Raw genomic sequence first — 25,785 nt, forward strand, 5'->3', positions numbered from 1 at the left:
TCACTTCAACCCACAGCAACTGTCTCTTCCAGCACCTCTGCCAAATGTCACCTTTCTCTCTGGGATTTGGTTCTCCTACCAGGTCTGGGGGAGTCTGCCTCTGCACAGCTTGTAACATCAGTCTCTGTGCCTCCAAGTCTCTGATCCTTTCTCATTTCACCTCATGTATATTAATACAGAGATTAGTTTCACTTTTTCCCTGAATAACTAATCACTTGGCAGCCTACAGCCTACTGTGGCATGGCAGGTCAAAATCAGCTGAAAAGGACAGTGACTTCAAGTTGGAAAATATAATGCTTCGTGAAAACTGCACCCAGGACAGGACCTCGGACTTGTCACCCAGACATGAAAGATTTATTTTCAATTACAAATCCAAGCTTAATGTGAGGGCACCCTGGGGGAGATTCAGATCACTGCTTCTTCTAAATTGACCTTCTACTTGTTTCAATATTTCCTTCACTATTGAACAGTATCCCATGACCCTCTGAGCTGAAGATCCATATTAGCTACTATAGGAATTGCTGGGCTAGGAAAACTTTTGAAGAATTTCTTTAACTGAAGGCCAAGTTACATATAGAATTTCCTCCACGGTGAGCCTTCACTGGTTAACACAGCAATAGATTTGAGGCTTCAGGCAATATTTCTGATGGATTGCAAGAACCAATATCACCATGTCACTTAGGCTTCAGTAGAATCCAAAAGCAAAGAATTATTCCAGTTCTCAGTATTAGGTGGATTTATTGTTAACATCTAATCAAGACTTATCATATGTCCTTTTGGCATCAATAAATAAGATCGCCCGAGGCTAATTGCTGGTGATGCTACTTTGCACTCTGGAATTAGTGATTTGCCTCAGGATATTCTGGGTCCCTGTTCTAGGGCCTTTATGTACACTTAACAGCTGCTCTAAAAAGCATGCCATATGACCCTAATCTAGAGTTCACAAGCTTCTTTTAAGAACCACTAATTGAAACTAAGAAAAGTTTAAAAAAAATCTTTATCATTTAAAATTTGGGAGAGTGGGAAATTTGGATTATCAACTCAAGCTTAATCAGAGGTTTGATTATTGGGAAGTTATTTAGTGTGATTTTCTTTGTATTGTAGCTTTCACTACTTTTAACCGGAGACTTTTCTCTTTCAACATATATCTAGACCATATGCTGTAGAATAGTTACCCATGCTTGGTTTCTGCCTTTGAATCTAACTATAATGTCTATAATCATGGCTAATCATGTTAGAGGATAGTTAACATATTACCTTCACAAGATTTATCTCATGGAGGTTTAGGTTTTCCTCAGTGACTGTGTTTACATAGCATCAAGAATGGTGCTAGATTTTTCTGGTATTTGTAAACCAGGATACTCCAACTACATACCTCTTAGACTCACATAAAAAAAAAAATCATTAATTCTCTCTTGTCATATATATTTTTAACTGTTTTTTTCTGGAATTAAAAGTACTTAGAAATAGGCATCTTTAAGTTCACAAACATTTCTTGCATATCTGCTGTATGTACGGCACTGTGACCCATCAGGGGAAAGGATCAAACAAATTATTACAGTCCAGTGTTGGGACATACCTACAAAGGAACGTTCAGAGTAAACTGGGCATTTAAAGGAGGATGGGCTAACTGTATTTGAAGTTCTCCCAACAACAATATTTGAGCTGAGGCTTGGAGATTGAGTAGAAGCTGATCATTTAAACAAGCCAAAAAACAGTGGTCCTCTGCAGAGAAGACTCAGTGGATGAGAGTGATGGAATCAGAGCCAGGATCCGACTAACTGCAATGACTGTAATATTTTGGTGACTTTGGAGATTTAAAGGGAATATTCAAGATTATTATAGTTCTTAGGATTTTTCTTTTTAAAAAAAATTTGTTTTTAATTAGAAGATAATTACCTTACAATGCTGTATTGGTTTCTACTGTACAACATGAGTCAGCTGCAGGTATACGTATATCTTCTCCCTCTTGGGCCTCCCTCTCACCCTCCTGCTCCTATCCCACCTCTGTAGGTCATCACAGAGCACCAAGCTGAGCTCCCGATGCTATACATCAGCTTCCCACTCGCTATATGTTTTCCACATGGTGGTGTATATGATTCAGTGCTGCTCTCCCAATTCCTCTCACCCTATAGGCTTTTTTGTAAAAGAAAATTTTTATTCAAAAATGCCAAAGGCGGTTCTAAATATATTAAACATAGTGTAGAGATGCAGGTTTGATCGCTGGGTTGGGAAGCTGCCCTGGAGAAGGAAATGGCAACCCACTCCAATGTTCTTGCCTAGAAAATCCCATGAACAGAGGAGCATGGCGGACTGTAGTCCTGGGGGGTGTCGCAAAAGACTTGAACATAACTTAGCAACTGAACAATAGCGATATTAATATCATCTGATTCCTGGGATATTTTGACAGTCAACTGAGAGGCACTATACACATTAGCTACATACTCCATCAGGCAAGAGAGCAGAGTGGTAAAAGTTCTACTACAAAGTTCATTCATTATTTATGGATTAATTATTTCAAGGAATGTTTATTCAATGGTAATTAAATATTAGGAACACAAAGATGGCCTCTGTTTAATCAGGGAGATAGGCCGATACACCAGTGATAATATACTTTGGCCAGAGCTCGGATAGAGGTAACCCAGAGATTGGTTGCTAAACCATCTTGTCTACATGTTTCCTATCTTTTACAGTTTTCAAAGTGCATTTGAAGTGTTCAAAGAAGGAGTTGTTTCTCTGCCCTGTTCATTGCCTTTATTTTGTTCTGTTGGCATCATCTAGGTAATTCAAAGTTGAAAGTGAAAATTTGGTGAAAGTGAAAGTCGCTCAGTCATGTCTGACCCTTTGCGACCCCATGGACTATACAGTCCAGGGAATTCTCTAGGCCAGAATACTGGAGTGGGTAGCCTTTCCCTTCTCCAAACTACCATGTGATTTCCATAATTCTCAAACTTTGTCATTAAAATTATTTTTAGCTAAGGAGAAGTATGGCCTTCCCTGGTGACTCAGCTGGGAAAGAATCTACCTGCAGTGCAGGAGACCCCAGTTCAATTACCGGCTCTGGAAGTTCCCCAGTGAAGGGATAGGCTACCCACTCCAGTATTCTTGGGTTTCCCTGGTGGCTCAGATGTTAAGAATCTCCCTGCAATGCAGGAGACCTGGGTTTGATCCCTGGTTGGGAAGATCCCATGGAGGAGGGCATGGCAACCCACTCCAGTATTCTTGCCTGAGGAATCCCCATAGACAGGGGTGCCTGGTGGGCTACAGTCCATGGAGTCACAAAGAGTCGGACATGACTGAGCAACTGAGCACACACAAAGAGAGTTATAGATTTATTTTTGCTACCTGTTTTGTTTGATGTGTGCATGTGTGTTTGTGTGTGTGTATAATGGGATGTTGGTACTTCTATATGTGATATTAGTGAGATTATTTAATGTTGTTCCAGATTAGCAGTTTTACCTTATTGTATTCCACTTTTTTACACAGTGAGATATTCCTATATTCCAAAATTCAGGATGCTTCAGTTTTTATCTTTTGAAAGTGCTAAAGCTTTTTGTAATCTCTGTAATTATTTTATGTACTTAATTAACTTACTTATGTACTTTATGTACTTAATTAACATACTTTACCAAATTTCTTTGTAAATTTACTTAGTTTTGTAATTACTAAAAATTTTTCATTGCTTTATATATGAAAAGACTATTCAAAAACTTTAACTAAAGGGAAGTCAAAGAACTCAAGAGATTTCCTGCAAAAAAATGACAATTTAGTGCACCAAAGAGAAATAAGAATGTGCTCAAAGATTATGAGAACATGTCAAAATGACATTGGAAGCAATATAGAGAGGCTTCCATTGGCCAAATGTGGGACCATCAAAGCATCAAAATAAATAATAGTAGTAAAAGATTATAATCTCCAGGATATAATAAGAAGCCATGAGACTACACTGCTAAAAATGAAGGAATGAATGAATCCAAATTGGGGAGAAAGAAAAGCTTTTTCATACAGCAGCCAGTTCCATCTAATAATAAAATGTGGTGAATTTAATATTTGTTTCAAATCAACCAGTGCCCCCCATTATGATACATTGAGATAAAAAACATTATATCTATGACTTTTCTGCCCAAAATTCATAACCTGAGGAAGTATAATCATGAGGAAACACAGCAAATTGTTGAAGAATTGATGGATGAAGCACAAGCTGGAATCAAGATTGCTGGGAGAAATATCAATAACCTCAGATATGCAGATGACACTACCCTTATGCCAGAAAGTGAAGAAGAACTAAACAGCCTCTTGATGAAACTGAAAGAGGAGGGTGAAAAAGTTGGCTTAAAGCTCAACATTCAAAAAACTAAGATCATGGTATCCTGTCCCATCACTTCATGGCAAATAGATGGGAATATAATGAAGAACCTTAGTTGAGGGACATTTTACACCATAACTGACCTACATTTCTCAAAAAATAACAAAGTCAAGAAAAGCAAGTTCAGTTCAGTTCAGTTCAGTCACTCAGTCATGTCAGACTCTTCGTGATCCCATGGACACAGCACGCCAGGCCTCCCTGTCCATTACCAACTCCCGGAGTCTACTCAAACTCATCTCCATGGAGTTGGTGATGCCATCCAGCCACCTCATCCTCTGTCGTCCCCTTCTCCTCCTGCCCCCAATCCCTCCCAGCATCAGGGTCTTTTCCAACGAGTCAGCTCTTCCCATCAGGTGGCCAAAGTATTGGAGTTTCAGCTTCAACATCAGTCCTTCCAATGAACACTCAGGACTGATCTCCTTTAGGATGGACTGGTTGGATCTCCTTGCTGTCCAATGGACTTCCAAGAGTCTTCTCCAACACCACAGTTCAAAAGCATCAATTCTTCGGCACTCAACTTTCTTTGTAGTCCAACTCTCACACACGTGACCACTGGAAAAACCATAGCCTTGACTAGACGTACCTTTGTTGACAAAGTAATGTCTCTGCTTTTTAATATGCTGTCTAGGTTGGTCATAACTTTCCTTCCAAGGAGTAAGTGTCTTTTAATTTCATGGCTGCAGTCACCATCTGCAGTGATTTTGGAGCCCCATAAAATAAAGTCTGTCTCTGTTTCCATTGTCTTCCCATCTATTTGCCATAAAGTGATGGGACCGGATGCCATGATCGTAGTTTTCTTAATGTTGAGCTTTAAGCCAACTTTTTCACTCTCCTCTTTCAGTTTCATCAAGAGGCTGTTTAGTTCTTCTTCACTTTCTGGCATAAGGGTGGTGTCATCTGCATATCTGAGGTTATTGATATTTCTCCCAGCAATCTTGATTCTAGCTTGTGCTTCATCCAGACCAGTGTTTCTTATGATGTACTCTGCATATAAGTTAAATAAGCAAAAATAAGAAAAGCGAAGACAGACCAACAAACTGTTTGAAATTGAGGAGATTAAGTGGAGAACTAAATTCCATTTGTGATTCCAGATTTGATGAGAAAGAAATTGAGAGGGAGGGAAGGAAAGATGAAAGAAGAGAAGGAAGGAAGGAAGAGGAGAGAAAAGAGGAAGGCAGGAAGGCATTGGGTTGTAGGAAATTTGGGTGAAGAAATACATGGTAATTTTTAATTCTGGTTTTTGAAAAATTTTTGTAATACTGAAAGTATTCAAAAATAAAAAAAATATAAATCATTAAATCAGTCAATTACCTTTTAATAGGGAGCAATATAGTAAAAGCAGCACCTAGTAAAGACCAGATTTTGCTAGTCATACCTTTGAATGATGTGTATCTTCTCAAATATTCTATGATGATAGAAATTTAAAAAAAAAAAAACCAATCTGACAGTATTCATATGAAATTACGTTGTATCATCAGTTTTCTTCATTGCCCAGACTTTATTTCCTATCCTTCTTCTTTTATTATTTGTGTCCTCAGGGATCAGCTAGTGTGGGATTGAGGAACACAGCCTGCCTCCTTCCTCCTCAGATCGCAGCTCTGGGCAGTTGACTACTGCTGCTTGTTTTATAATGGTTAAAGTGACTCAAATATCACTTTTTTTAATTGGGTTTGTTTTGTTTTGTTTTTTGCTATTTCATCCCAGAGTCCAAAGTAAATATGTGCAACTAATATGTGTTAGCAGTTTTGGTAACTATTCTAAAATAGTATTTTTCTTTTTTCACATAGGCTTTGCCCAAGATGGTCCTATTTTAATTCCTTTAAAATTACTGCCACCCACTTTATGTCTAAAAGCATTTTCCCCAGAGGTTGTCTGCTGTGAGGGTTTGCTCCTAAATTTTCACTCTTCTGTTGCCATCAAAGAAAGACAGTTTCATTTGGAAAGTTTAGTTGTTGGTCTCCATGTGGTAACAGAATTGTAATATATTAATTCCTGTTCAGCAAACAGGTATAGCATGGCCACTGGGGGTGGATGTAGTGAAACATTCAGTTCAGAAAAAAATTAAGATGAGCAAATTACAAACATGAATTATAATTATGAAGTACATACACACACACACACATACTACATAAGAGAAACCAAAATATGTTAGACAGTTAGATATTTATAAAAATTTGTATAGCCCTTACTGTTCCTGAAGCAACATAGTATAGTTTTAAACTGTGTAGTAATTCCTGAAAACTTTTCTCTATATGGCAACCACTGTGGGTCCCTCATTGTAAACTATGCATGTAAATCACTAGCCACATTCCTGCCTAATCAAGACAATTAGAAATAAACAATGTGATTTCTTGTCTATGGGCCTTTTAGAAAGGAGATTTCTCTTTTTTCACTTCTTTGTGAGAAAGATTACCCAGAAAACACAGAAATTTTGTCAGTTTTGGTAGCAGGTTTCTTTTCCAGATTGAAGTAGATAAGCACACAGTAGCCTAATTCAGGGAATGCTGGATAAGCTTTTCTTGACACAGAGACCAATAAGTATGAACATTAACAATCTTAGGTTGGGGTGGAGAATGGAGGCCGTGGCACTGGATCTGGGGTTGAGGATGATGTTTTCCCCAGCATCTTTTCACACACACACACACACACACACATATATTTGTTTATTTGGCTGCACCAGGTCTTAGTTGAGGCATGCAAGATCTTTTGTTGTGTCACAGAAGATCTTTAAGTTGTGGCATGTGGAATCTAGTTCCCTGATGAGGGATTGAACCTGGACCCCCTGCATTGGGAGCAGAGAGTCTTAGCCACTCAACCTCTAGGGAAGTCCCTTGGGCCATTCTTATAATGGAAGTAATATACATAATTCAGGGCTAAGCAAATCATGGTCTTTTCCTCTCCATTACTATCTATATTCAGAAGGCATTGATTAAAATAAATATTTTAGTCCTGTTTGGCCGAAGGAGTCACAGAATGTTAAAATTACATTATAATATAGAAGGATCAGTCTCATCTGTTGACCTTGGGCATGTTGAAAATATTGGGAATTTGGGGGCAAAAAATAAAATATCAACAGGTGTTTTCTTTCCATACATCTTTTAGCATTCACCTGCTTTCCCATTGTATTCCTTCATAATCAGCTACCAGGAACAAGAGCCTTGGTCAGTAATACAGTTTCCTTTTCCCAAACATGGGACATTAAAAAGCAAATTATCTCACAAGAAACAAATAAGCCAATGTACTGAAATATAAAAGCTTAGAAATACCACTGAGTAATATGATATTAAGATATCAGCGTCATTTCAGAGCACTTTTTTCCTGGCGGATATATACAAAAAAGAAATTATTTTGACTTTATCCTTTGTTATTTTCCGAGAAGAATTTGGACAGTAGCTCTCAAGAGAACACAAAAACGAGGAAGCTAGCTAAAGATGATGTATAATTAAATATACTATGTGTGTTCTTTTCCCTACTCAGACCCCAAATTATCCAATTTGAGGAATTTTTTAGTCATCATATTTTAAACAATCTTGACTCAAAAAACAAAGAGAAACTAACCAATTATATCTTAACATGAGGGTTTTATTTTGATATTACAGTCCCCCATCAAAACAGAGTATTTTTCAAAAGTGAGTTTGGTGACAGAATATAAGGAAAACTTGTTTGCTCCAAGGCTGAGCAACTAGTCAGAAAGATTGTATGAATCTAAAAAGAAAAGAGTATCTAGAGTAAGTCAGTGACATGAGTAGAAGACAGAGATAGAGTGTAAGGGAGGAATTGACCGGAGTTGGCAACTAAGAAGATCAGGAGAGTTAGTATCTCGGAGTTCTGATTGGATTTTTAGCCAGAGAGTTTGAGGTATTAGTCACATAGTTTTAAATATCTTTATGTTTAAGGTGCCTAGGACACAGTCTTTTACCCAGTGATTTGTTCCATTTTTTATGCTATGACTTAGTGTAATTTTGGATAATTGATTTTAAGTTTTTTTTAAGATGCTATAAGATTTCTTTTAACTGTATATAGAGGTGGTTCTGTTTATAAGGAGATAATTGACATGCTTTACAGTATTATACAAACACAAAACTATTTGACTAATTTTCCAGAGTGATTTAAATGATGCAATTAAAACTGGAATTATAGAGGAGATACTACATTTAGTTATTGTAGAGATAATTTATTACTACATTTTTTTATTTTACATGCTATGTACTGAATAATCATTATCAGTAAGTTAGTTTTTGTGTGAATGTAGAGATTTATTTGACTGTAACTGGACTCATTCAATATTATTTCAAGAGGAATTAAATACAAACCCTGGGTTTTGCACCAAGTGTCATAAGTTATATTTAGATATTAAATTTTGATCTGAATATATTTTATCTATATCTATATTTTGATATAGAATTATAAGCAATAAACCACCTAGAATGTATTCTTATTCTCTCAATTCACCTCTCTGTCTCACACGCACACAAACAGAGACACACTCATATCTCCTTTATCCTTCAAGAGTCCTTTCTTTCTAATGCACAGTAATCCTTCCATAATGTTGTTTTCAGAGTTCATACCATCAGCCTATTTTTATAGGTCAAAATATTTGTAACAAATTCCTTCAGGAATTTAAACTAATGGTTCTTATTATACCAAAATTCACTTAATAGCAAATAAAGTAAAAGAGTTCCTTGTCATCTTGTTTTATGTTTTAATATACTCTCATATATATGAATATTACATATTCACAATATTCTTTTATGTAAGAAGATATCATGAAATTTTCCTTAAATTGTTATGTAGATTCAGTAAAAGATGAGTTAACCAGAAAGATATGTGTCTTTGGAACCTATTTTTAAAAACTTCCATCTCAATAATGATTTAATATTTCCAGGATTGTACACACACACACTCACTCACCTGATAGACTAGCGATTGGCCTTTTGTTTCTTAGCATTTTGGGTCTTGTAGGAAAAGAAAGACTAATCATATGTATTTCTTAGTGTTTTTCAAAATTATCCAGGAAGATTTGACTTCATCTATTGTTTCCCACAATGACCCTAAAGAATTTCTGGTTCATATAACCATTTTGAGAATGTATTGAGTTATTCAGTCGATAGAGATTATTGTCACAGTCTGTTTTTCACAAATGTAATTGACTTCCTGTTTTTTAAAAAAGTAAATTAGAAGTATATGTTATATTGAATAAAATAATTTTTATCACAAGCATTGTGATATGTTAAGTTTCTATAATGGGTCTTCAGTAAGAGAGTAAATCTACTTTTTAAAATTAATTAGTTCCATAAACTTGCAGAGATTGGAAAATACATCCCTTAATATACTTAATCAATTTATATATAATATATCTCTAAATATTTTCTATGTAATAAATTAATAATCTATAAAATAGAACATTGTATAAAATACTTTTTACTTTTTCATTTATATTTCAGGGAAGTAAAATTTGCCACCCCAAATGTGACTTTGGAATGAGGATTATTTTAGGCTGTTTATTTTTAAGAAACAGAAGACTCAATAAGTCTTTCTTTTACCTCCCCCTTGAGCTGCCTAAAGATAAAAGGGCCCATAACAGGAACTGTCTCCAGGGTTAACTATGAAGAATATGGGCTCAATGTGGTGGGAGAGTTTAGCAGTTCATATAAATTAAAGTCAGCTCTGTGTCCCATGTCTCTGCCTGGTCCATCTTTTTAAAATTTAATTTAATGTTTTAATTTTTTGTTTTTGGTTTTTACATTGTTGTGCTGTTTTCTGCCGCACAACAATACAATCAGCCATAATTTTACATACATCCTCTTCCTCCTTTCCTCCCTCCCAAGCCTTCGAAGCCACCCCCATCCCATCCTCTTGGTCATCACAGAGGGCCACACTGGGCTCCATGTGCTCTAAAACAACTTCTCACCAGCTCTCCATCTTATGCCTGATAGTGTAGATATGCTGATGCTACTTTCTCCCTTCATCCCACTCTCTTTCTCCCCCACTGTGTCCACAAGTCCATTTTCTACATCTGCATCTCCATTTTGCCTGGCCCACCTTCACGTGAATCTCCTTCATTCCCATTGAAGTCCCAAACCAGCATCCTCTTTTGTCTTTAGCTGAAATGGCATTTAAGGTGAAGGCTTCAACCATTTTGACAAAGTTTTCCTAAGTCTTTCTTATGTATACATGTTATGAAAGTTTGTTTATTGGTTCCTTCAGAGGTAGCATTTCTTTGTGGAAAGGTCAGCAAGGTGATTTTCCTTAGTTTCAAGAGAGTCAGATTTATAATGCCCCAGGATCTTAATACTAAAACAGCAGATAAAAATATTGTATTCAATAGTTCCTGAACATAGGGTTCACTTTTATTTATGCTGAAAGTAAGGAAGCCACTCTGCTTTCACAACGTTCCAAAATCATGAGGTACTCTGAACCCATGTCTCTCCTGTTAGTATAAATATTAGCAGTTTGCCCTCGGCTAAAGTACAGGCCACTGTAAAGATATAATTCAGCGTGTTGGGCTGAAGTGGCCATAAGTAAAGGTTCTGTCTCAAAACTATCAAAAGAAGTTGAAGTAGCAAACCCAGCACAGTATTTCCCGTTGTTACCTTTTAAATAAGAACCATCAGTGAAGCGTGAGAAGTACATGTTACCCAAAAGAATTTTCTGTAGGTCATCAGGAGGAGTCAGGAGGTGGTACGTGAGCATTAAGCAGTTGTGAGGGACCTCATCAGAGACAGAGGGGAGAAGCGTAGCAGGGTTAAGGTTGTTACAACATAGAAGAGTTATGTGAGGAGCGGTTAACAAAAGAACTTCATAAGACATGAGGTGGCTGGCAAAGAAATGTTGAGTGTGATGAGAGTCTAGGAGGGCTTCTACTCTGTGGTATACAAAAATAGTTAAAGGGGATAGCAATCTTCTCAGTGGCCCTAAGGGCCTTAAGGGCAGTGGTCATAATGGCTCTAAACCAAGGGGGATATCCCTGTGCCAGGGGGTCCATTTGCTGGCTATTGCATGCATGGGTCAGTGGTGGTCCCCATGTTTATGGGCGAGTACATCCAAGTCATTCATTTCCTTTTTATATATAAAAAAAAGAAAAGAGAAAGAATCTGGTCATTAGGATACCCAAGGGTCAGGTAAGTTCATCAAACTCTTCTTTAAGGCCTCAAAAGCTATGTCATCATCCAGCTCTTCCCATAAAATTAGGTCAAGGTCGTTACTGTTGAGTAAAACATATAGAAATTTGTCCATAAGAGAAAAATTTTGGAATCCAGTTTTGGCAGTAGCTGACTAGCTTAACTCCAGGAGTTGGTGATGGACAGGGAGGCCTGGCATACTACAGTCCATGGGGTTGCAAAGAATGGGACATGACTGAGCAACTGAACTGAGCTGAACTGAAGACACCATGAAATCTATCTGGATCTAGGTAAAGCCCTTGTTCTATTAATAACGTCAGATGCCCTTAATATTGAGCCCAGGTTTGAACAAACTGCAAATTTCCCTTGGAAACCTCATGTCCCTTTAAGGCTGAAAGTCTTAGCAAGTGGTTGTTGCCTTCTTGTAAAAAGGCTTGAAGACAGCAAGGAAGCAAATCTCTACATATTGCACCAAAGTAGAACCTCTGAGGAACTTTGTGTCATCCAGGTCATCCTTCAGGATTGCAAATAATAAAAACTCTCAGACATTGTTTTACTGGTTAGGTGAATTGTTTTTCTTCCTAAGTGAAAACAAAAAGTTATTGGCTATCTTCAACAACTGGAATACTAAAGGATGTGCCACATAATCAATTACTGTAAAGGATTCCCTTCCAGCAGGAATGGATATCAGCAGAGCATAAAGGTTAAGAATAACAGGGTGTCAAGGGATAACAATTTGTTTATTGCTCAGAGATCCTGGACAGACTTTCACCTTTGGCTTTTAGGTTTTCTCATCAGTAAAATGGTAGTATTACAGGGACTAGTACAAGGGAAAATGAGGCCTTGAGTCTTGTAATCTTCTATTATGGGCTTCATGCCTTCTTTACTGTAGGGTATTGATTAATTCTGGGAAAAGATTTTGAGGGATCTATTTGAACTTTTTTTTTTTTTTTTAAATGTATTTTTGGCTGTGTTGGGTCTTAGTTGCTGCACGCTGGCTTTCTCTAGTTGTGGATCGCTGGAGCTTCTCTTGCTGCGGAGCCTGGGCTCTAGAACACCTGGCTCAGTAGTTATGGCACATGTGCTTAGCTGCTCCACGGAATGTTGGATCTTTCTGGTCCAGGAAGGGATCCAACCCATATCCCCTGCATTGGTGGGCAGATTCTTAACCACTGGACCAGCAGGGAAGTTCCCATCTGAATCTTGATAAGAGATGTGATGTGGAATTACCAACATCAGTTGATGATTTACCCATAAGGAAGGTGGTAACTGATGTCGTAGGGCCAAAGATCAGTGTTTCCAGAATCAGCCCTAGTAACATCAGAGACAGAATGAATAAAATATGTCAAAGAGTAATTTAATTCCACTGGTAGGTTACTTTGATGATTGCTGTAAAGTTCTAGAATTGTCTTCCCCTTTTGGGAGAGAGCAATTCTGGCATGATACTTCTCTAAGAAGTCTTGGCCTCACTGATGTGTATCTTTCAAAGGGCCTAAACAAAGGCAATAGATTCAGAGACAGGAACCTCTTGAGGTTCAACCCCACTGGTTGAACTTTTTAGTATTCCAAAGCAGAGCTGCTTTATAGGAATGTGTTTGAACATGGAGAGTGTGACTTTAGTGTTATTTAGGACTGGAAGAGATTCGTCCCCAATCTGGAGTAATTTTTCTCCAAGCCGATCAAGAGGGAGGGTTGGGAAGAGCCTCTGTGGTCTTTTGGAGCCCCATCATTGAGAAGTGGAAGGAACATAGAAAGGCAGGTTGGAAAACTGAAGGTGCCTACAGCACTTAAATTTGTAACAATCTCTTTTTCAATTTCATGGCTCTTTTCAATAATAGAAGAAACCAGGGTAGTTTGGGTTTTGTTTGTTGTTGTAAGTCATATCCAACTCTTTTGCGACCCCATGGACTGTAGCCCTCCAGGCTCCACTGCCCATGGGCCTTCCCAGGCAAGAATACTGGAGTGGTTTGTCATTTCCTTCTCCAGAGGATCTTCCTGATGCAGGGATCAAATCCATGTTTCCTGCATTGCAGGCTGATTCTTTACTCTGAGCCACCAGGAAAGACTTAGGTATTATTCAGGGATCTTCATTTGCTGGAGCTGAAGATTAAGAATGTTGATGTTTTTCCTTTTAGGTGACTCATTTAGAGTGAGAGCAAGCTGGCTTGTCAGATTAACTAAACAGGAGTGGATGTGGTTTCCCATTCCATCCTGATTCTTTTCACTAGAAGAAAAGGTCTCAGTTTAGCCCATTCATAAATATAGAGTTTAAAGTTACCAGGATAGAATCAACATCTGAAAGAAGAAAAGAATTTTCTCTAAAAATAATCTGAAGTTGATTGTAATAGTTATGACCAGTTTCATCAGATTTTTGTGTGCAAGCCTGAATTTTGTCCAATCAACAGGCTTAGGTAAATCCCTAGGAATTGCCTGATGAGTTACCGGTGATTGCTTGAGCCTGATCAGATAGTAAAGTAGCAGGCTGCTCTTTCAATTGTGATTCTAGAGACCTTTCAGGATATTCTCAATTAGCAGTTTTCATCCAGTACTGGGTCTGGCCTTCACCAACAAACTTATGAACTAGCTGAGATAGGTCAGACAAACCAGGTAGATAAGTCTGAATGACTATATTAAATTCCTTAGTAATTCTGTGAGGATCTTTTATTACTTTGGGAAAATCTTTAACTATGGTTTCAAGGAAAAGGGAAGTTTGGCAAGAGACTTAGTGTGGAGGAATTTAGCATATAGAGAAGGTGTAGGTGATATAAGATCTTCCCTGGAGGTTCAGTGGTAAAGAATTTGGCTGCAATGCAGGAGACCCAGGTTCAATCTCTGGGTCAGGAAGATACCCTGGAAGAGGAAATGGCAACCCCCCCTAGTATTCTTGCCTGGGAAATCCCACGGACAGAGGATCCTGTCGGGCTACAGTCCATGGGATTGCAAGAGCTGGACACAGCTTAGTGCAACTAAACCACCACCTTAGTGCACCTCTAACCACCACCAGGTTAGGGGGAAGGAGGAAGATGGCACCAGAGGTAGGTCCTGAGACAAGGAAGCCAGGGAAGGAGCATGAGGTTTTACAAGCATTTTCTCTTGCTTTTTTTTCCCCTCAATTCATCTTAAACATCTTATTTTGCAGAGAAGCAATTTTAGGCTCCTGATAACATTTGGAAACCTCAGAATACCCATTAAAATAAGTATTGCATTAAGTTTCTGGAAATGTTGAAACATTGTCCAATTTGGTTTTTAGAAAAATGAGTTTGGGGATTTTAAAAATTCCTCATAATGGCCACTGATATCTAAATCACCTTTAGTTAGGTTGGTCCATTTGGTTAGAAATATGCCTGAGGAAAGACTATAGTTTTTAAACATAAAATTGGTCAGAGTCTCTGTAAATGGGCATGCTCAAAACTTTAGATAGTAGGGATCCCATTTCTCAAAGGTTTCTACCTAGAGTAAAAGGATAATTTTCAAATAGCATAAACATCTCAAGGAACTCAAACAGCCTGCAGGTCTAATACCAGCCAGTTCAGAAGGAACACTCTAGTTCTGAAGGCCCCAAGGCAAAGTCTGCTCCGTACAGCTCTAATATAACAGCCCAATTCAAAGGGAGTCAGGCCAAAGGCTTAATACCACAGTGCTAATAAAATAGCCCCTCTTCCAAAAGGAATTGAGTCAAAGACTGAACCGACACAGTTATAATGAAACAGCCCCTGACCCAGTGGAATGAACCAAAGGCTAGCCAATTCCAGGAGGAACAGCCCCCAACCCCCGTTCCAGAAGGAATCCTGCCAAAGATGAGCACAGTTCCAATTCAAAACGGCCAATTTCAAAAATCAGTTCAGTTCAGTTCAGTCGCTCAGTCGTGTCCGACTCTTTGGGACCCCATGAATCGCAGCACGCCAGGCCTCCCTGTCCATCACCAGCTCCTGGAGTTGACTCAAACTCATGCCCATGGAGTCGGTGATGCCATCCAGCCACCTCATCCTCTGTCGTCCCCTTCTCCTCCTGCCCCGAATCCCTCCCAGCATCAGGGTCTTTTCCAATGAGTCAACTCTTTGCATGAGGTGGCCAAAGTACTGGAGTTTCAACTTCAGCATCAGTCCTTCCAATGAACACACAGGACTGATCTCCTTTAGGATGGACTGGTTGGATCTCCTTGCAGTCCAAGGGACTCTCAAGAGTCTTCTCCAACACCACAGTTCAAAAGCATCTATTTTTCGGCACTCAGCTTTCTTTATAGTCCAACTCTCATATCCATACATGACCACTGGAAAAACCATAGCCTTGACCAGATGGACCTTTGTTGGCAAAGTAATATCTCTGCTTTTTAATATGCTTTCTAGTTTGGTCATAACTTTCCTTCCAAGGAGTAAGCGTCTTTTAATTTCATGGCTGCAGTCACCATCTGCAGTGATTTTGGAGCCCCAAAAAATAAAGTCTGACACTGCTTCCACTGTCTCCCCATCTATTTTCCATGAAGTGATGGGACCAGATGCCATGATCTTAGTTTTCTGAATGTTAAGCTTTAAGCCAACTTTTTCACTCTCCCCTTTCACTTTCATCAAGAGGCTTTTTAGTTATTCTTCACTTTCTGCCATAAGGGTGGTATCATCTGCATACCTGAGGTTATTGATATTTCTCCCAGCAATCTTGATTCCAGCTTGTGCTTCTTCCAGCCCAGCGTTTCTCATGATGTACTCTACATATAAGTAAGCAGGCAAATTCAAAAATCAGGCATATGTCAAATAACTCACACACATACAGAACAAAGTCTTAGCCAGAAAAGACATAGCCTTAAAAGAGATGCCCAGTAAAACCTGGAGGGCTTCAAAATGCAAATAGGGCAGAAGCTTATGTCCAGAAGAAAGACTAACTCTTAGATCCCAGGGCTGACAAGAAAAGCAGTGAGCAGCAATGAGTTCAATGTGAGCTTCACACTTGTCTACCACCACAAGCCTGGAAATCATCAGGGTCTTCTTTGGATCTCCATGCATGCCACCTAAATGTTGACTTAAATAGACTGCCAGCAATTTCTCCAGTAGAAATGAGTTTGCTTGGGATCAACAAAGAATTGCAGTTTGGGGTCTCCAACTGTGGCCAGCCACATGCCAGTCCCCCCACAGCAAGGAGAGAAGGACTTTTTTTAAAAAGGGAAAAGGAAGGTGGGAGCATATAGCAAACAGAGTCTGTTGGAGGACTTTGGAGAGTTTGAAGTATAGTGGCTTTTCAGGGACTGAGTTGTGAGAGTCTCTCATTGGCTGAGCTCTTGCCAGGCAAGGAAAGCTTTTCTTCCTGTTGGGCTCTGCTATTGTCATAGTGCATGAGAGCTCCTCTTTCTGACTTCCCAACTCTATTTTAATTGAGGTTTCTGTTTATCAGTTTTGCACTATCCATCTCCTTTTTTAAAGTTGCTTTTTTACTCTGTCAGTTTAGATCTTTGTAACCTCTCCCCACCCTCATTCTTTCTATTAATCAACATATATTCCTCTTCATTATTAAATTCACTATGAAATGGAGCTTTGAACATTGGAGAAATATGAATCTCAGCTTTTCAAGAATCTTCAAATGTTCTATATTGTTTTCTAACTTCTTATATTATCTCAGTTTAGCATCTTGGGCATTCTAAAATGTAATCTCAAATTATATCAGCTACAGTGATATTTAACCATGGCGCATCATCAATAAATATGTGCATATACCTATACATACAAAGAGTTGCATATAATTTTATGCACAAGTCTTAGAAAAATACACCTGTTCTGTGTCCTCATATCCTGCCACTCTGCTACACATACCTTAAATTCCAACCATATTAGACCATGAGCAACTTGAGGACTGACAGTTTTTATGCAAAAACCCTCCCTCATACACCCCATGATACTATCTCAAATATCTCCACCAAGTAAGTCAGCCCCTAGAATGTCTCTCTTGAGGTCTTTCACAATGTTTTCATTCTCTCTTTACCTGCTACCTGTTACCTGGATAGCTTGGGAAACGTTTGGGAAAGATAAATATCATTTTCCAGATTTTAGTCTCTGATATTCTTCCTAAAGTAAATTCGTTTATTCTGGTGGAAAATAATTTTTCCCTAAAGAACTTGGGCTTTGCTCATCTTGATGAAAACAGGTTTCAGTTTTATTTAAATTTTATATCTGTTTGACTCATGTCAACTCAAAAGGGTGTTCTTTGATGTCTTTTGATTTCTATTTTCCAGGTTTCTTGAGCACAGGGGATCAGGCTGCAAAAGGAAACTATGGACTCCTTGATCTCATACAGGCTTTAAGATGGACTAGTGAGAATATTGGATTCTTTGGTGGTGACCCCTTAAGAATCACTGTTTTTGGATCTGGTGCTGGGGGCTCATGTGTCAATCTGCTGACTTTATCCCATTATTCTGAAGGTAACCGTTGGAGCAATTCAACCAAAGGTATTATGCAGGTTGCAAATTTTGACAATTTTGGTGTCTGCATGCCACCACCATCAATAGTATGTGATGCTCTGTATATATTTCTCTGTTTAAACTAAATGTTAGAATGAACTCAATAACTGTTTAAAACCTTGTTTCTTCAGCTTCTCTATGCATGTTTAAATTTTTGTCAAACTCTTTGTTTCCTGTGGAGCTTGGTATGGATGCCCTTACAAGCACACTTCAGAATAATTAACATTACAGTAACTTTTCTCTCCTCCAAAGGGTGATTTTGGGGAAAATCAAAGATGTTCACAGTTCTGTTATGTTGATTCAGTAATCAAAATCAAAGACCTGGTTTTTTTTAAAAATTATCATTTAACGCAAGGCTTGTATATAATCTATTTTCTAGATGGTAAACGTTTTAAACCCTTTACTAGTATGAAGATAATAAGGAAGCGGTCGTTAGCTAGTTCGTCTGGAAACGTCATTTTCACTTGCCTGAATAGGGGACAGACGTTTGATTATTTTGCATGCATGATCCAAAATTGTCAAAGCATTAAGGTCACTAGTAGAGCTTTTGATTAAAAAGAAAAATATGTTTGATTTTGTTCTTTTTCTATTTGCAACTCCAAAAATGTTATTTTTTCCCCCTGACGCCTAGCAAAGCAGCCTGGAGCACTAAGGCTGGTTAAATCCATGAGATATTGTTTTTGTCTCCATTTTCTGGCCTTGACATCTTTTTTCCAAGATGCCTGTGCAAGGCTTATCATGCTGCTCTTTATGAACTCCCATTTTACCATGAGTTTAGTCACCCATTCTTATAGCATTATTAACTTGAAATAACCACAAGAACAGAAGTGTTTTGTTGGAGAAGTCTGTAAAGTAAATACTTTCTCTCCATTATACATACAGAATAGATAGGAAAAGAGAGAATACATATCAACATAGACCATCTTATGTTTTCTGCTTTTCCATTGTCAGTTTATAGATATTAAGAAAGTATACACTGTCAGTTTTAAATCCTGAAGCTTGTCAGTTTATAAGACTAAATTTTATTATATGAGCACCAGACACAGAATATTTGTTTTTGGCATCAAAGACATTAATGTCAAATTTCAGAATAACAGTCATTAAATGAGTTTATATATTTGGAGGATCACATATTATTATTGACTTAATTTGTAGACATAGTTTACGTAACTTCTCAGTTGTATTAGTAGAGTTCTGATTCGAGATGACACATGTATGACACATGTATGAGAACTCTTCCAAAGTATGGAGATTTTGGTCTTCAGTGAAATGACTTATTTTGAAATAATAAAGTTAGTTGTTTTTTTCTTTAACTGAGCAGATTAGAATGTTCTAGCTTGAAGACTACACTAATGCCAGTACTTACCTAGGATAATATTAGCCAATCTTTTCAGACTTCTTAGGGTCCTTTGGTCTCAAAGGCTATTTGCACTGATTTTTTCTCAAATTTTTTTCTAAATGTAAAGTGAACATGGGTATCAAAGCCATTTTCAGCCAGTATAAAACTAGCATTTTATAAAGAGATGAATCAATTAGTTCATCAGCTAGTGTTGCTATTCATCAATCAATCTATGTGGTAAACCGTGGCAGATGGCTGTGCAAACAGGTGAAAATGTAGCATTCCAGCACACACACTCTTCAAGGAAATCTATCCATGCCTGGCTAGATAAATGTACTTATGTGTGATCTAGTTCTAAGCTTATTTCTAGTAACAAAGCTGCCTAAATTGACCAGGAGATGCTCAGAAGGGGTCTTGGAATCATCAGGCTAATTTTATCTCCATTGCAGACATAGACTTTAAAGTTTGGGAACTTCCCAGAGCTGCAACAATTCTTAGGCCTGTAACAATCATGGGTACAAGCACTCTCACTAATGATAAAATATATGGATTTTCCCAGTGCCATCTAGATGGCATATTTCAGACTATATTAAATGTGATATGTATTTTTTCTGGCATATTTAGTTAATGTCATTAAGTCCCTAAAATGGGAAAGAATCTTATAGGAGTCTTATTTTAGCTATAAAGTTTTTAAGCAGTGAAATATGTCTCTGAGCCAATATTGACAAACACAAGTTTAAAAAGTTATTCGTACTATAGGTATTCTCTTTGCTGTAGCAAACTGGAAATATTTTCATAAAGATGTCAGAAATCAAAACAAATATTTATTAGTATTGTTTGACTTTTTGAATATTTTAGAATTATCTGGAAACATTATTACAGGTATTTTGAATTCATATATGTGTTTGGAGAAAAAAATAAAAGGTTTGCTTCTAATTTAGTCATTACTTTAGCACCTTTGTGAAAAAGAGTTCTTATACATTAACACATATGAATGATTGAGCATGTGTTTGAATAACTGAACTACAAAGCTGTATTTGGAAATTGATAATAAAGGTAATTTTTAAAATAGAATAGAGAAATTATATTTTTAAAATGAGAATTCTATTAGAAAATTCCCTAATAAGTAAAGTTCATTTATAAATTTGAATGGTATGCAGTTCTTATCAAGCTGCATATGGAACCATGATTTATAATTTTTAAATGTAATTAAGTGAAAAGCAATGGACCATGTACTTTTCATCTTTTATGATAAAATATAGCAGTGCACATTCAACAGTGGAAAAAGTTAAATCACCCTCCATCCCCACTAAATCCTTCTGCTGATGGTTTTCTCTTTAACCTAGCAAATACACTGCAAATGTTATACCTTCCTCAGAAAGATGAGTATTCAACATACTGTGTCTGATACAAAGAGCTGGAAAGAGTATGTCTAAAATGATATTCTGTTTTGTGTGCCTTTAGGGCCATCCCCAGGGTATTAGCAAATTCCCAGCCCCAGTAGTTATGTAAACATATCAACAATTGTTTTCAAATAAATTTTGATTAAAACAAACACACAGAGCCATTTTGAAGAAAGATACATGCAGCCAAATTGGAGGAAATATCCTCAAAAGACAATACAAAGTCTGATGTAGAGCTAAAGGGGAGAAAGCCCAATCTGACTGGCTGTGACAGTAACATAGGTGTGTACATGCTGAGCAAATAAATACTTGAGACTTCTTTTACCACTACTATTTACACATTTTCCATTTCTCCTTGCTTACTGCCTTTTTGAGACAGGGCACAATCTAGATCTCTTTCTTCTCAAAGTAGTTGCTACTGAAAGCAGAAGACTCAAATCCATCTTTCCAATTCATTGTACCCTGGGGATGACTTTGTGTACCTTCTCTTAAGCAAAAATGTCTCTATCTCCCTGTTTCTTGAGTCATATCTGGGTTTTTATAGACACATCTCAAATATCAGATTTGATTGTTTTACCACAACATTATTCAAAGGTCATCTGAAATGTTTTATTTTATTTTTTCCCATAGGACTCTTTCAACGAGCAATCGCTCAAAGTGGAACAGCCCTTTCCAGCTGGGCTGTTAGTTTCCAACCTGCAAAATATGCTAGAATGTTGGCCACAAAAGTTGGTTGCAATGTTTCAGATACAGTAGAGTTAGTGGAATGCCTGCAGAAGAAGCCTTACAAAGAACTTGTTGACCAAGATATTCAACCAGCACGATACCACATAGCCTTTGGACCTGTGATTGATGGTGATGTGATACCGGATGACCCTCAGATACTGATGGAGCAAGGAGAGTTTCTCAACTATGATATAATGTTAGGAGTTAACCAAGGGGAAGGATTAAAATTTGTTGAAAATATAGTAGATAGTGATGATGGTATATCTGCTAGTGATTTTGACTTTGCTGTTTCCAATTTTGTTGATAACTTATATGGATATCCTGAAGGCAAAGATGTTTTGAGAGAAACCATTAAATTCATGTATACTGACTGGGCTGACCGTCATAACCCTGAAACCAGAAGGAAGACATTATTAGCTTTGTTTACGGACCATCAGTGGGTGGCACCAGCTGTAGCTACAGCAGATCTTCACTCAAATTTTGGTTCACCCACATATTTCTATGCCTTTTACCATCATTGCCAAACAGATCAGGTTCCAGCTTGGGCTGATGCAGCTCATGGAGATGAGGTTCCCTATGTACTAGGAATACCCATGATTGGACCTACAGAGTTATTTCCTTGCAATTTCTCCAAAAATGATGTGATGCTGAGTGCAGTCGTAATGACATACTGGACAAATTTTGCTAAAACTGGGTAGGTACCTAAGGAATGAAGTTTGCTATACTTTAGTAAAAATATCCTCTTAAGCACTTAAAATATACATGTTTTGTGTCCAAATTATTTAATTTAATAGGTTAATGCCAACAATATTTAAGTTCCTTTATTCAAAATTTATATTTGTGGTGTTTCAGAAATCACTGCTTTATTCTTATTTTGTAAAGCTTATTAAGAAAGTCTTTTATCTTTATTGTATTACTCAATAATTAAATTTATTTTGTTTCTTTTTTTAATTACACAGGATTTATTATTATTATTCAATAATGACAAGTTTCATTTTATAGAGATTTTCAGTTTACAGTACTGTATGCCTTTTGATCCTCCCAAGTACTTTGTGAGGAGAGCAGGTCAAATACCATAATCCCATTTTACAGAAAAAGGGCCTCAGGCTATGAAAGCTTTACATAGATATATACAAATGTCTAGTATATAGCAGCATTAGGACTCTGATCCTCACCTGCCATTTTCAAATCCCAACTTTTTCCCACTGCTGTCTCTGCTAGCTTGCCTATGAGAAAACTCACTTGTACTTGAATTTTTTAATCTTTGGATGTGTAGCAGTCCATGGGTAGAGAGAACAAGAAAGTGAGATTTACTCAAATTACATTATCAACCATTTAACAACCTGCCTGAGATGGAATTGCTATTTCTAAATTAACCCAAGTTATATTAAAACAGTCTAAAGCCTTGCTGAGTTACCTCTTCAATTAAATGTTAAACTAGTGCTATTGTGATTTTTAAAAGAATAAAGCAAATTTCTTTCTCATAATTTCTCTTTTCTAGTGATCCAAATCAACCAGTCCCTCAAGACACAAAATTCATACATACCAAACCCAACCGCTTTGAAGAAGTAGCATGGACCAGATATTCCCAGAAAGACCAACTTTATCTCCATATTGGATTAAAACCAAGAGTTAAAGAACATTACAGAGCCAATAAGGTAAACCTCTGGTTGGAGCTGGTACCTCATCTGCATAATCTCAATGACATTTCTCAGTATACCTCGACAACAACTAAAGTGCCATCAACTGACATCACTTTCAGACCTACAAGAAAAAATTCCATACCTGTCACATCAGCCTTTCCCACTGCCAAGCAGGATGATCCCAAACAACAGCCAAGTCCATTTTCAGTGGATCAAAGGGACTACTCAACAGAGCTGAGCGTCACTATTGCCGTTGGAGCATCACTGCTGTTTCTGAACATCTTGGCCTTTGCAGCCCTGTACTACAAAAAGGATAAGAGGAGACATGACGTTCACAGGAGATGCAGCCCTCAGCGCACGACTACCAATGACCTGACCCACGCACAAGAAGAGGAGATCATGTCCCTCCAAATGAAGCACACTGATTTGGATCATGAATGTGAGTCCATCCATCCACATGAGGTGGTTCTTCGGACCGCCTGCCCCCCAGATTACACACTAGCTATGAGGAGGTCACCTGATGATGTTCCCTTAATGACACCCAACACCATTACAATGATTCCCAACACTATACCAGGGATTCAACCCTTACACACATTCAATACTTTTACTGGAGGACAGAACAATACTCTGCCCCATCCCCACCCCCACCCCCATTCACATTCAACAACCAGGGTATAGCCAGATAAGAGAAACAAACTATTTTTTTGATGGATTGCAGTAAAAGATTACTGAAGATTCCTTGGCTTTCAACCTACAAGACTCTTACTATTTAAATAAGGAGGAATATTATGTGAATATACATATCAAGAACTTTGGGGGTTTTGGAAAAAAAAAAAAGAATTGTACATATATACACAAATCAACTTTAAAAGTGAATTTCAATTGCTTGAAGCAATTGTTCTGAATGATACTTTTTCATTCACATTCAAGAATTAATTTTTTGAAGATTTATGTTACATAATGGAATTAGGCATGTGGAACACCAAACAGGAAAGAACTGTGTCTGAAATATAAAATATAAAAATTTTAAAAATAACCATGAATATGCACAAGGGACACACCAATGGAATGTCAGATAATTTTCACCAGTTTTTATTTGGAGCTGTTTTATTGTGTAGACCATATTTACATATTTGGATAAGTATACAAAGCACCAATGCTGTTAATGGCCTTAGCAGAGGCTCATGCTGAAATTTGCCAGTAAAACAAAGAAGTTTAAAGACTGGCAGGTACAACATTATCACATAAGTGCTGTCAGTATAAAGTTGTGGGGATAAAGGAAACTGGATATTTTTAGCACGATGTGCATGATAATTTATATGCTTGGTGGCTGTGCTGCTGATTAAGCCGTAATTAAAATTCTTCTCATCCCATTGAAGTTTTTAATAGAAGCTTCCTCCATCAATTGGCAGAACCTAAAGAAGAATTTAGGGGGCAAAAGTAATTACAATAAAATAATTCACAGTAGTTTTGTTAATAGAAGGAATTAGTTACTAAATGTATCTGAAGAAACTATAGGTATAGTGGTGAATACTCGCTGATATGAATCCCAGAAAAAAAAAATTTCCTGTGTTTTTAATGTTCTTTTCATTCCCATCTAAATATTTCTAGAAATATAACCCTAATTGGACATGTGTTATAGGATCTATAATTTGCTGTGGTTTTTGTTATTCTGTATTTTGTTCCTTTGGGTAAGGTGAAGTGTGTCCAAAGAGTAACTTGCAAGTCTTTATGATCTGAGGATGCCCCAAATTACCAGTCTGATTACAGTTCTCAGTTCATTGATTTACTCATGTTGCATGACAAAATGTTTACTAATAATAATTCAATATAAAGTTATGTCCCTTCTCACGTCACTTATCTTTCTCACTGAGGTTCATTCACTGGAATTTACTCACACAGTCTCAATAGATTGCAACGTAGATAAAGAACCTAGAAGGAGCGTCAACACCTGGAGGATTGTAGTCTTACACGTATGTGTGATTTTAAATGAATATTCTAAGACCACAGAAAACTCTTCATCCCCTTGTTGTTTACCAGTAACAGTATATCACAGACCTTTCCAAATGTTTGTATATGTAATCAGATGTACATTTATATTAAAAAAATTGAGATGGACTTAAAGAGCACATCCTGATAAATACTTTCTCTCTTACCTGTACTATATTTCTATTAGACTAAAGTTATGTGATTTTTTTTTACATTTTTTCAGATGACTAGCAATTTTGATAGTTTGTAAGATAATGCAAAGAACTTTCTCTGACAAACTAACTGCAGTAACAGAAACCTTTCTTTTCAGTTACTCTTTTTCAAGAATGAAAGCTTATTATACAAAAAAAAAATTGTATACTACTTGATGGAAACAACTTTGTACATCTTGGCCATGTCACTGGTCATTGCGTGAAATAAAGATAATAATGACTATTAGTCCAATGCTAAGAGACATGATCTTTGCTCATTAAAGAGCTAAAATGTTTATTGCTGTTTTGTCTTTTTTTAAAAAACAAAAAAAGAAGAAAAAATATGAAACATGACTGTCTCAGAGAGTCATTTCTCTAGACCAGTCGGGTTTTTGAAGACATGTAGGTAACTTCTACAGAAGACACACTGTGTATTTAAAGTCAAGTCTTATCTAAAATGAAACTGATGAAACACTAATTTTATTATGAATTTATAAGCCCAGGAACTCATGGAAAGTATTAGCATTGTATTTTTTAATACCTCTTCTTGTGAAAGTGGCGT

General features: G+C 37.3%; 1 protein-coding gene across 6 annotated transcripts in view; it reads left to right on the top strand.

Annotated features, from left to right (window-relative positions):
• Positions 1-25,476, top strand: part of NLGN1 (neuroligin 1) — an 894,249-nt gene extending 868,773 nt beyond the window's left edge. For all 6 annotated transcript variants that reach the window (XM_043875129.1, XM_043875131.1, XM_043875132.1 and 3 more), the window contains 3 exons: positions 17,705-17,917; positions 21,302-22,091; positions 22,899-25,476. In XM_043875129.1, coding sequence (XP_043731064.1) covers positions 17,705-17,917; positions 21,302-22,091; positions 22,899-23,721 — 1,826 coding nt within the window. In that variant the 3' untranslated portion in view covers positions 23,722-25,476. The remainder of the gene's footprint in view (positions 1-17,704; positions 17,918-21,301; positions 22,092-22,898) is intronic.
• Positions 25,477-25,785: the final 309 nt, after the last annotated feature.

Source organism: Cervus elaphus, chromosome 19 (assembly GCF_910594005.1).
Source record: "Cervus elaphus chromosome 19, mCerEla1.1, whole genome shotgun sequence".
Classification (NCBI taxonomy): Eukaryota; Metazoa; Chordata; class Mammalia; order Artiodactyla; family Cervidae; genus Cervus; species Cervus elaphus.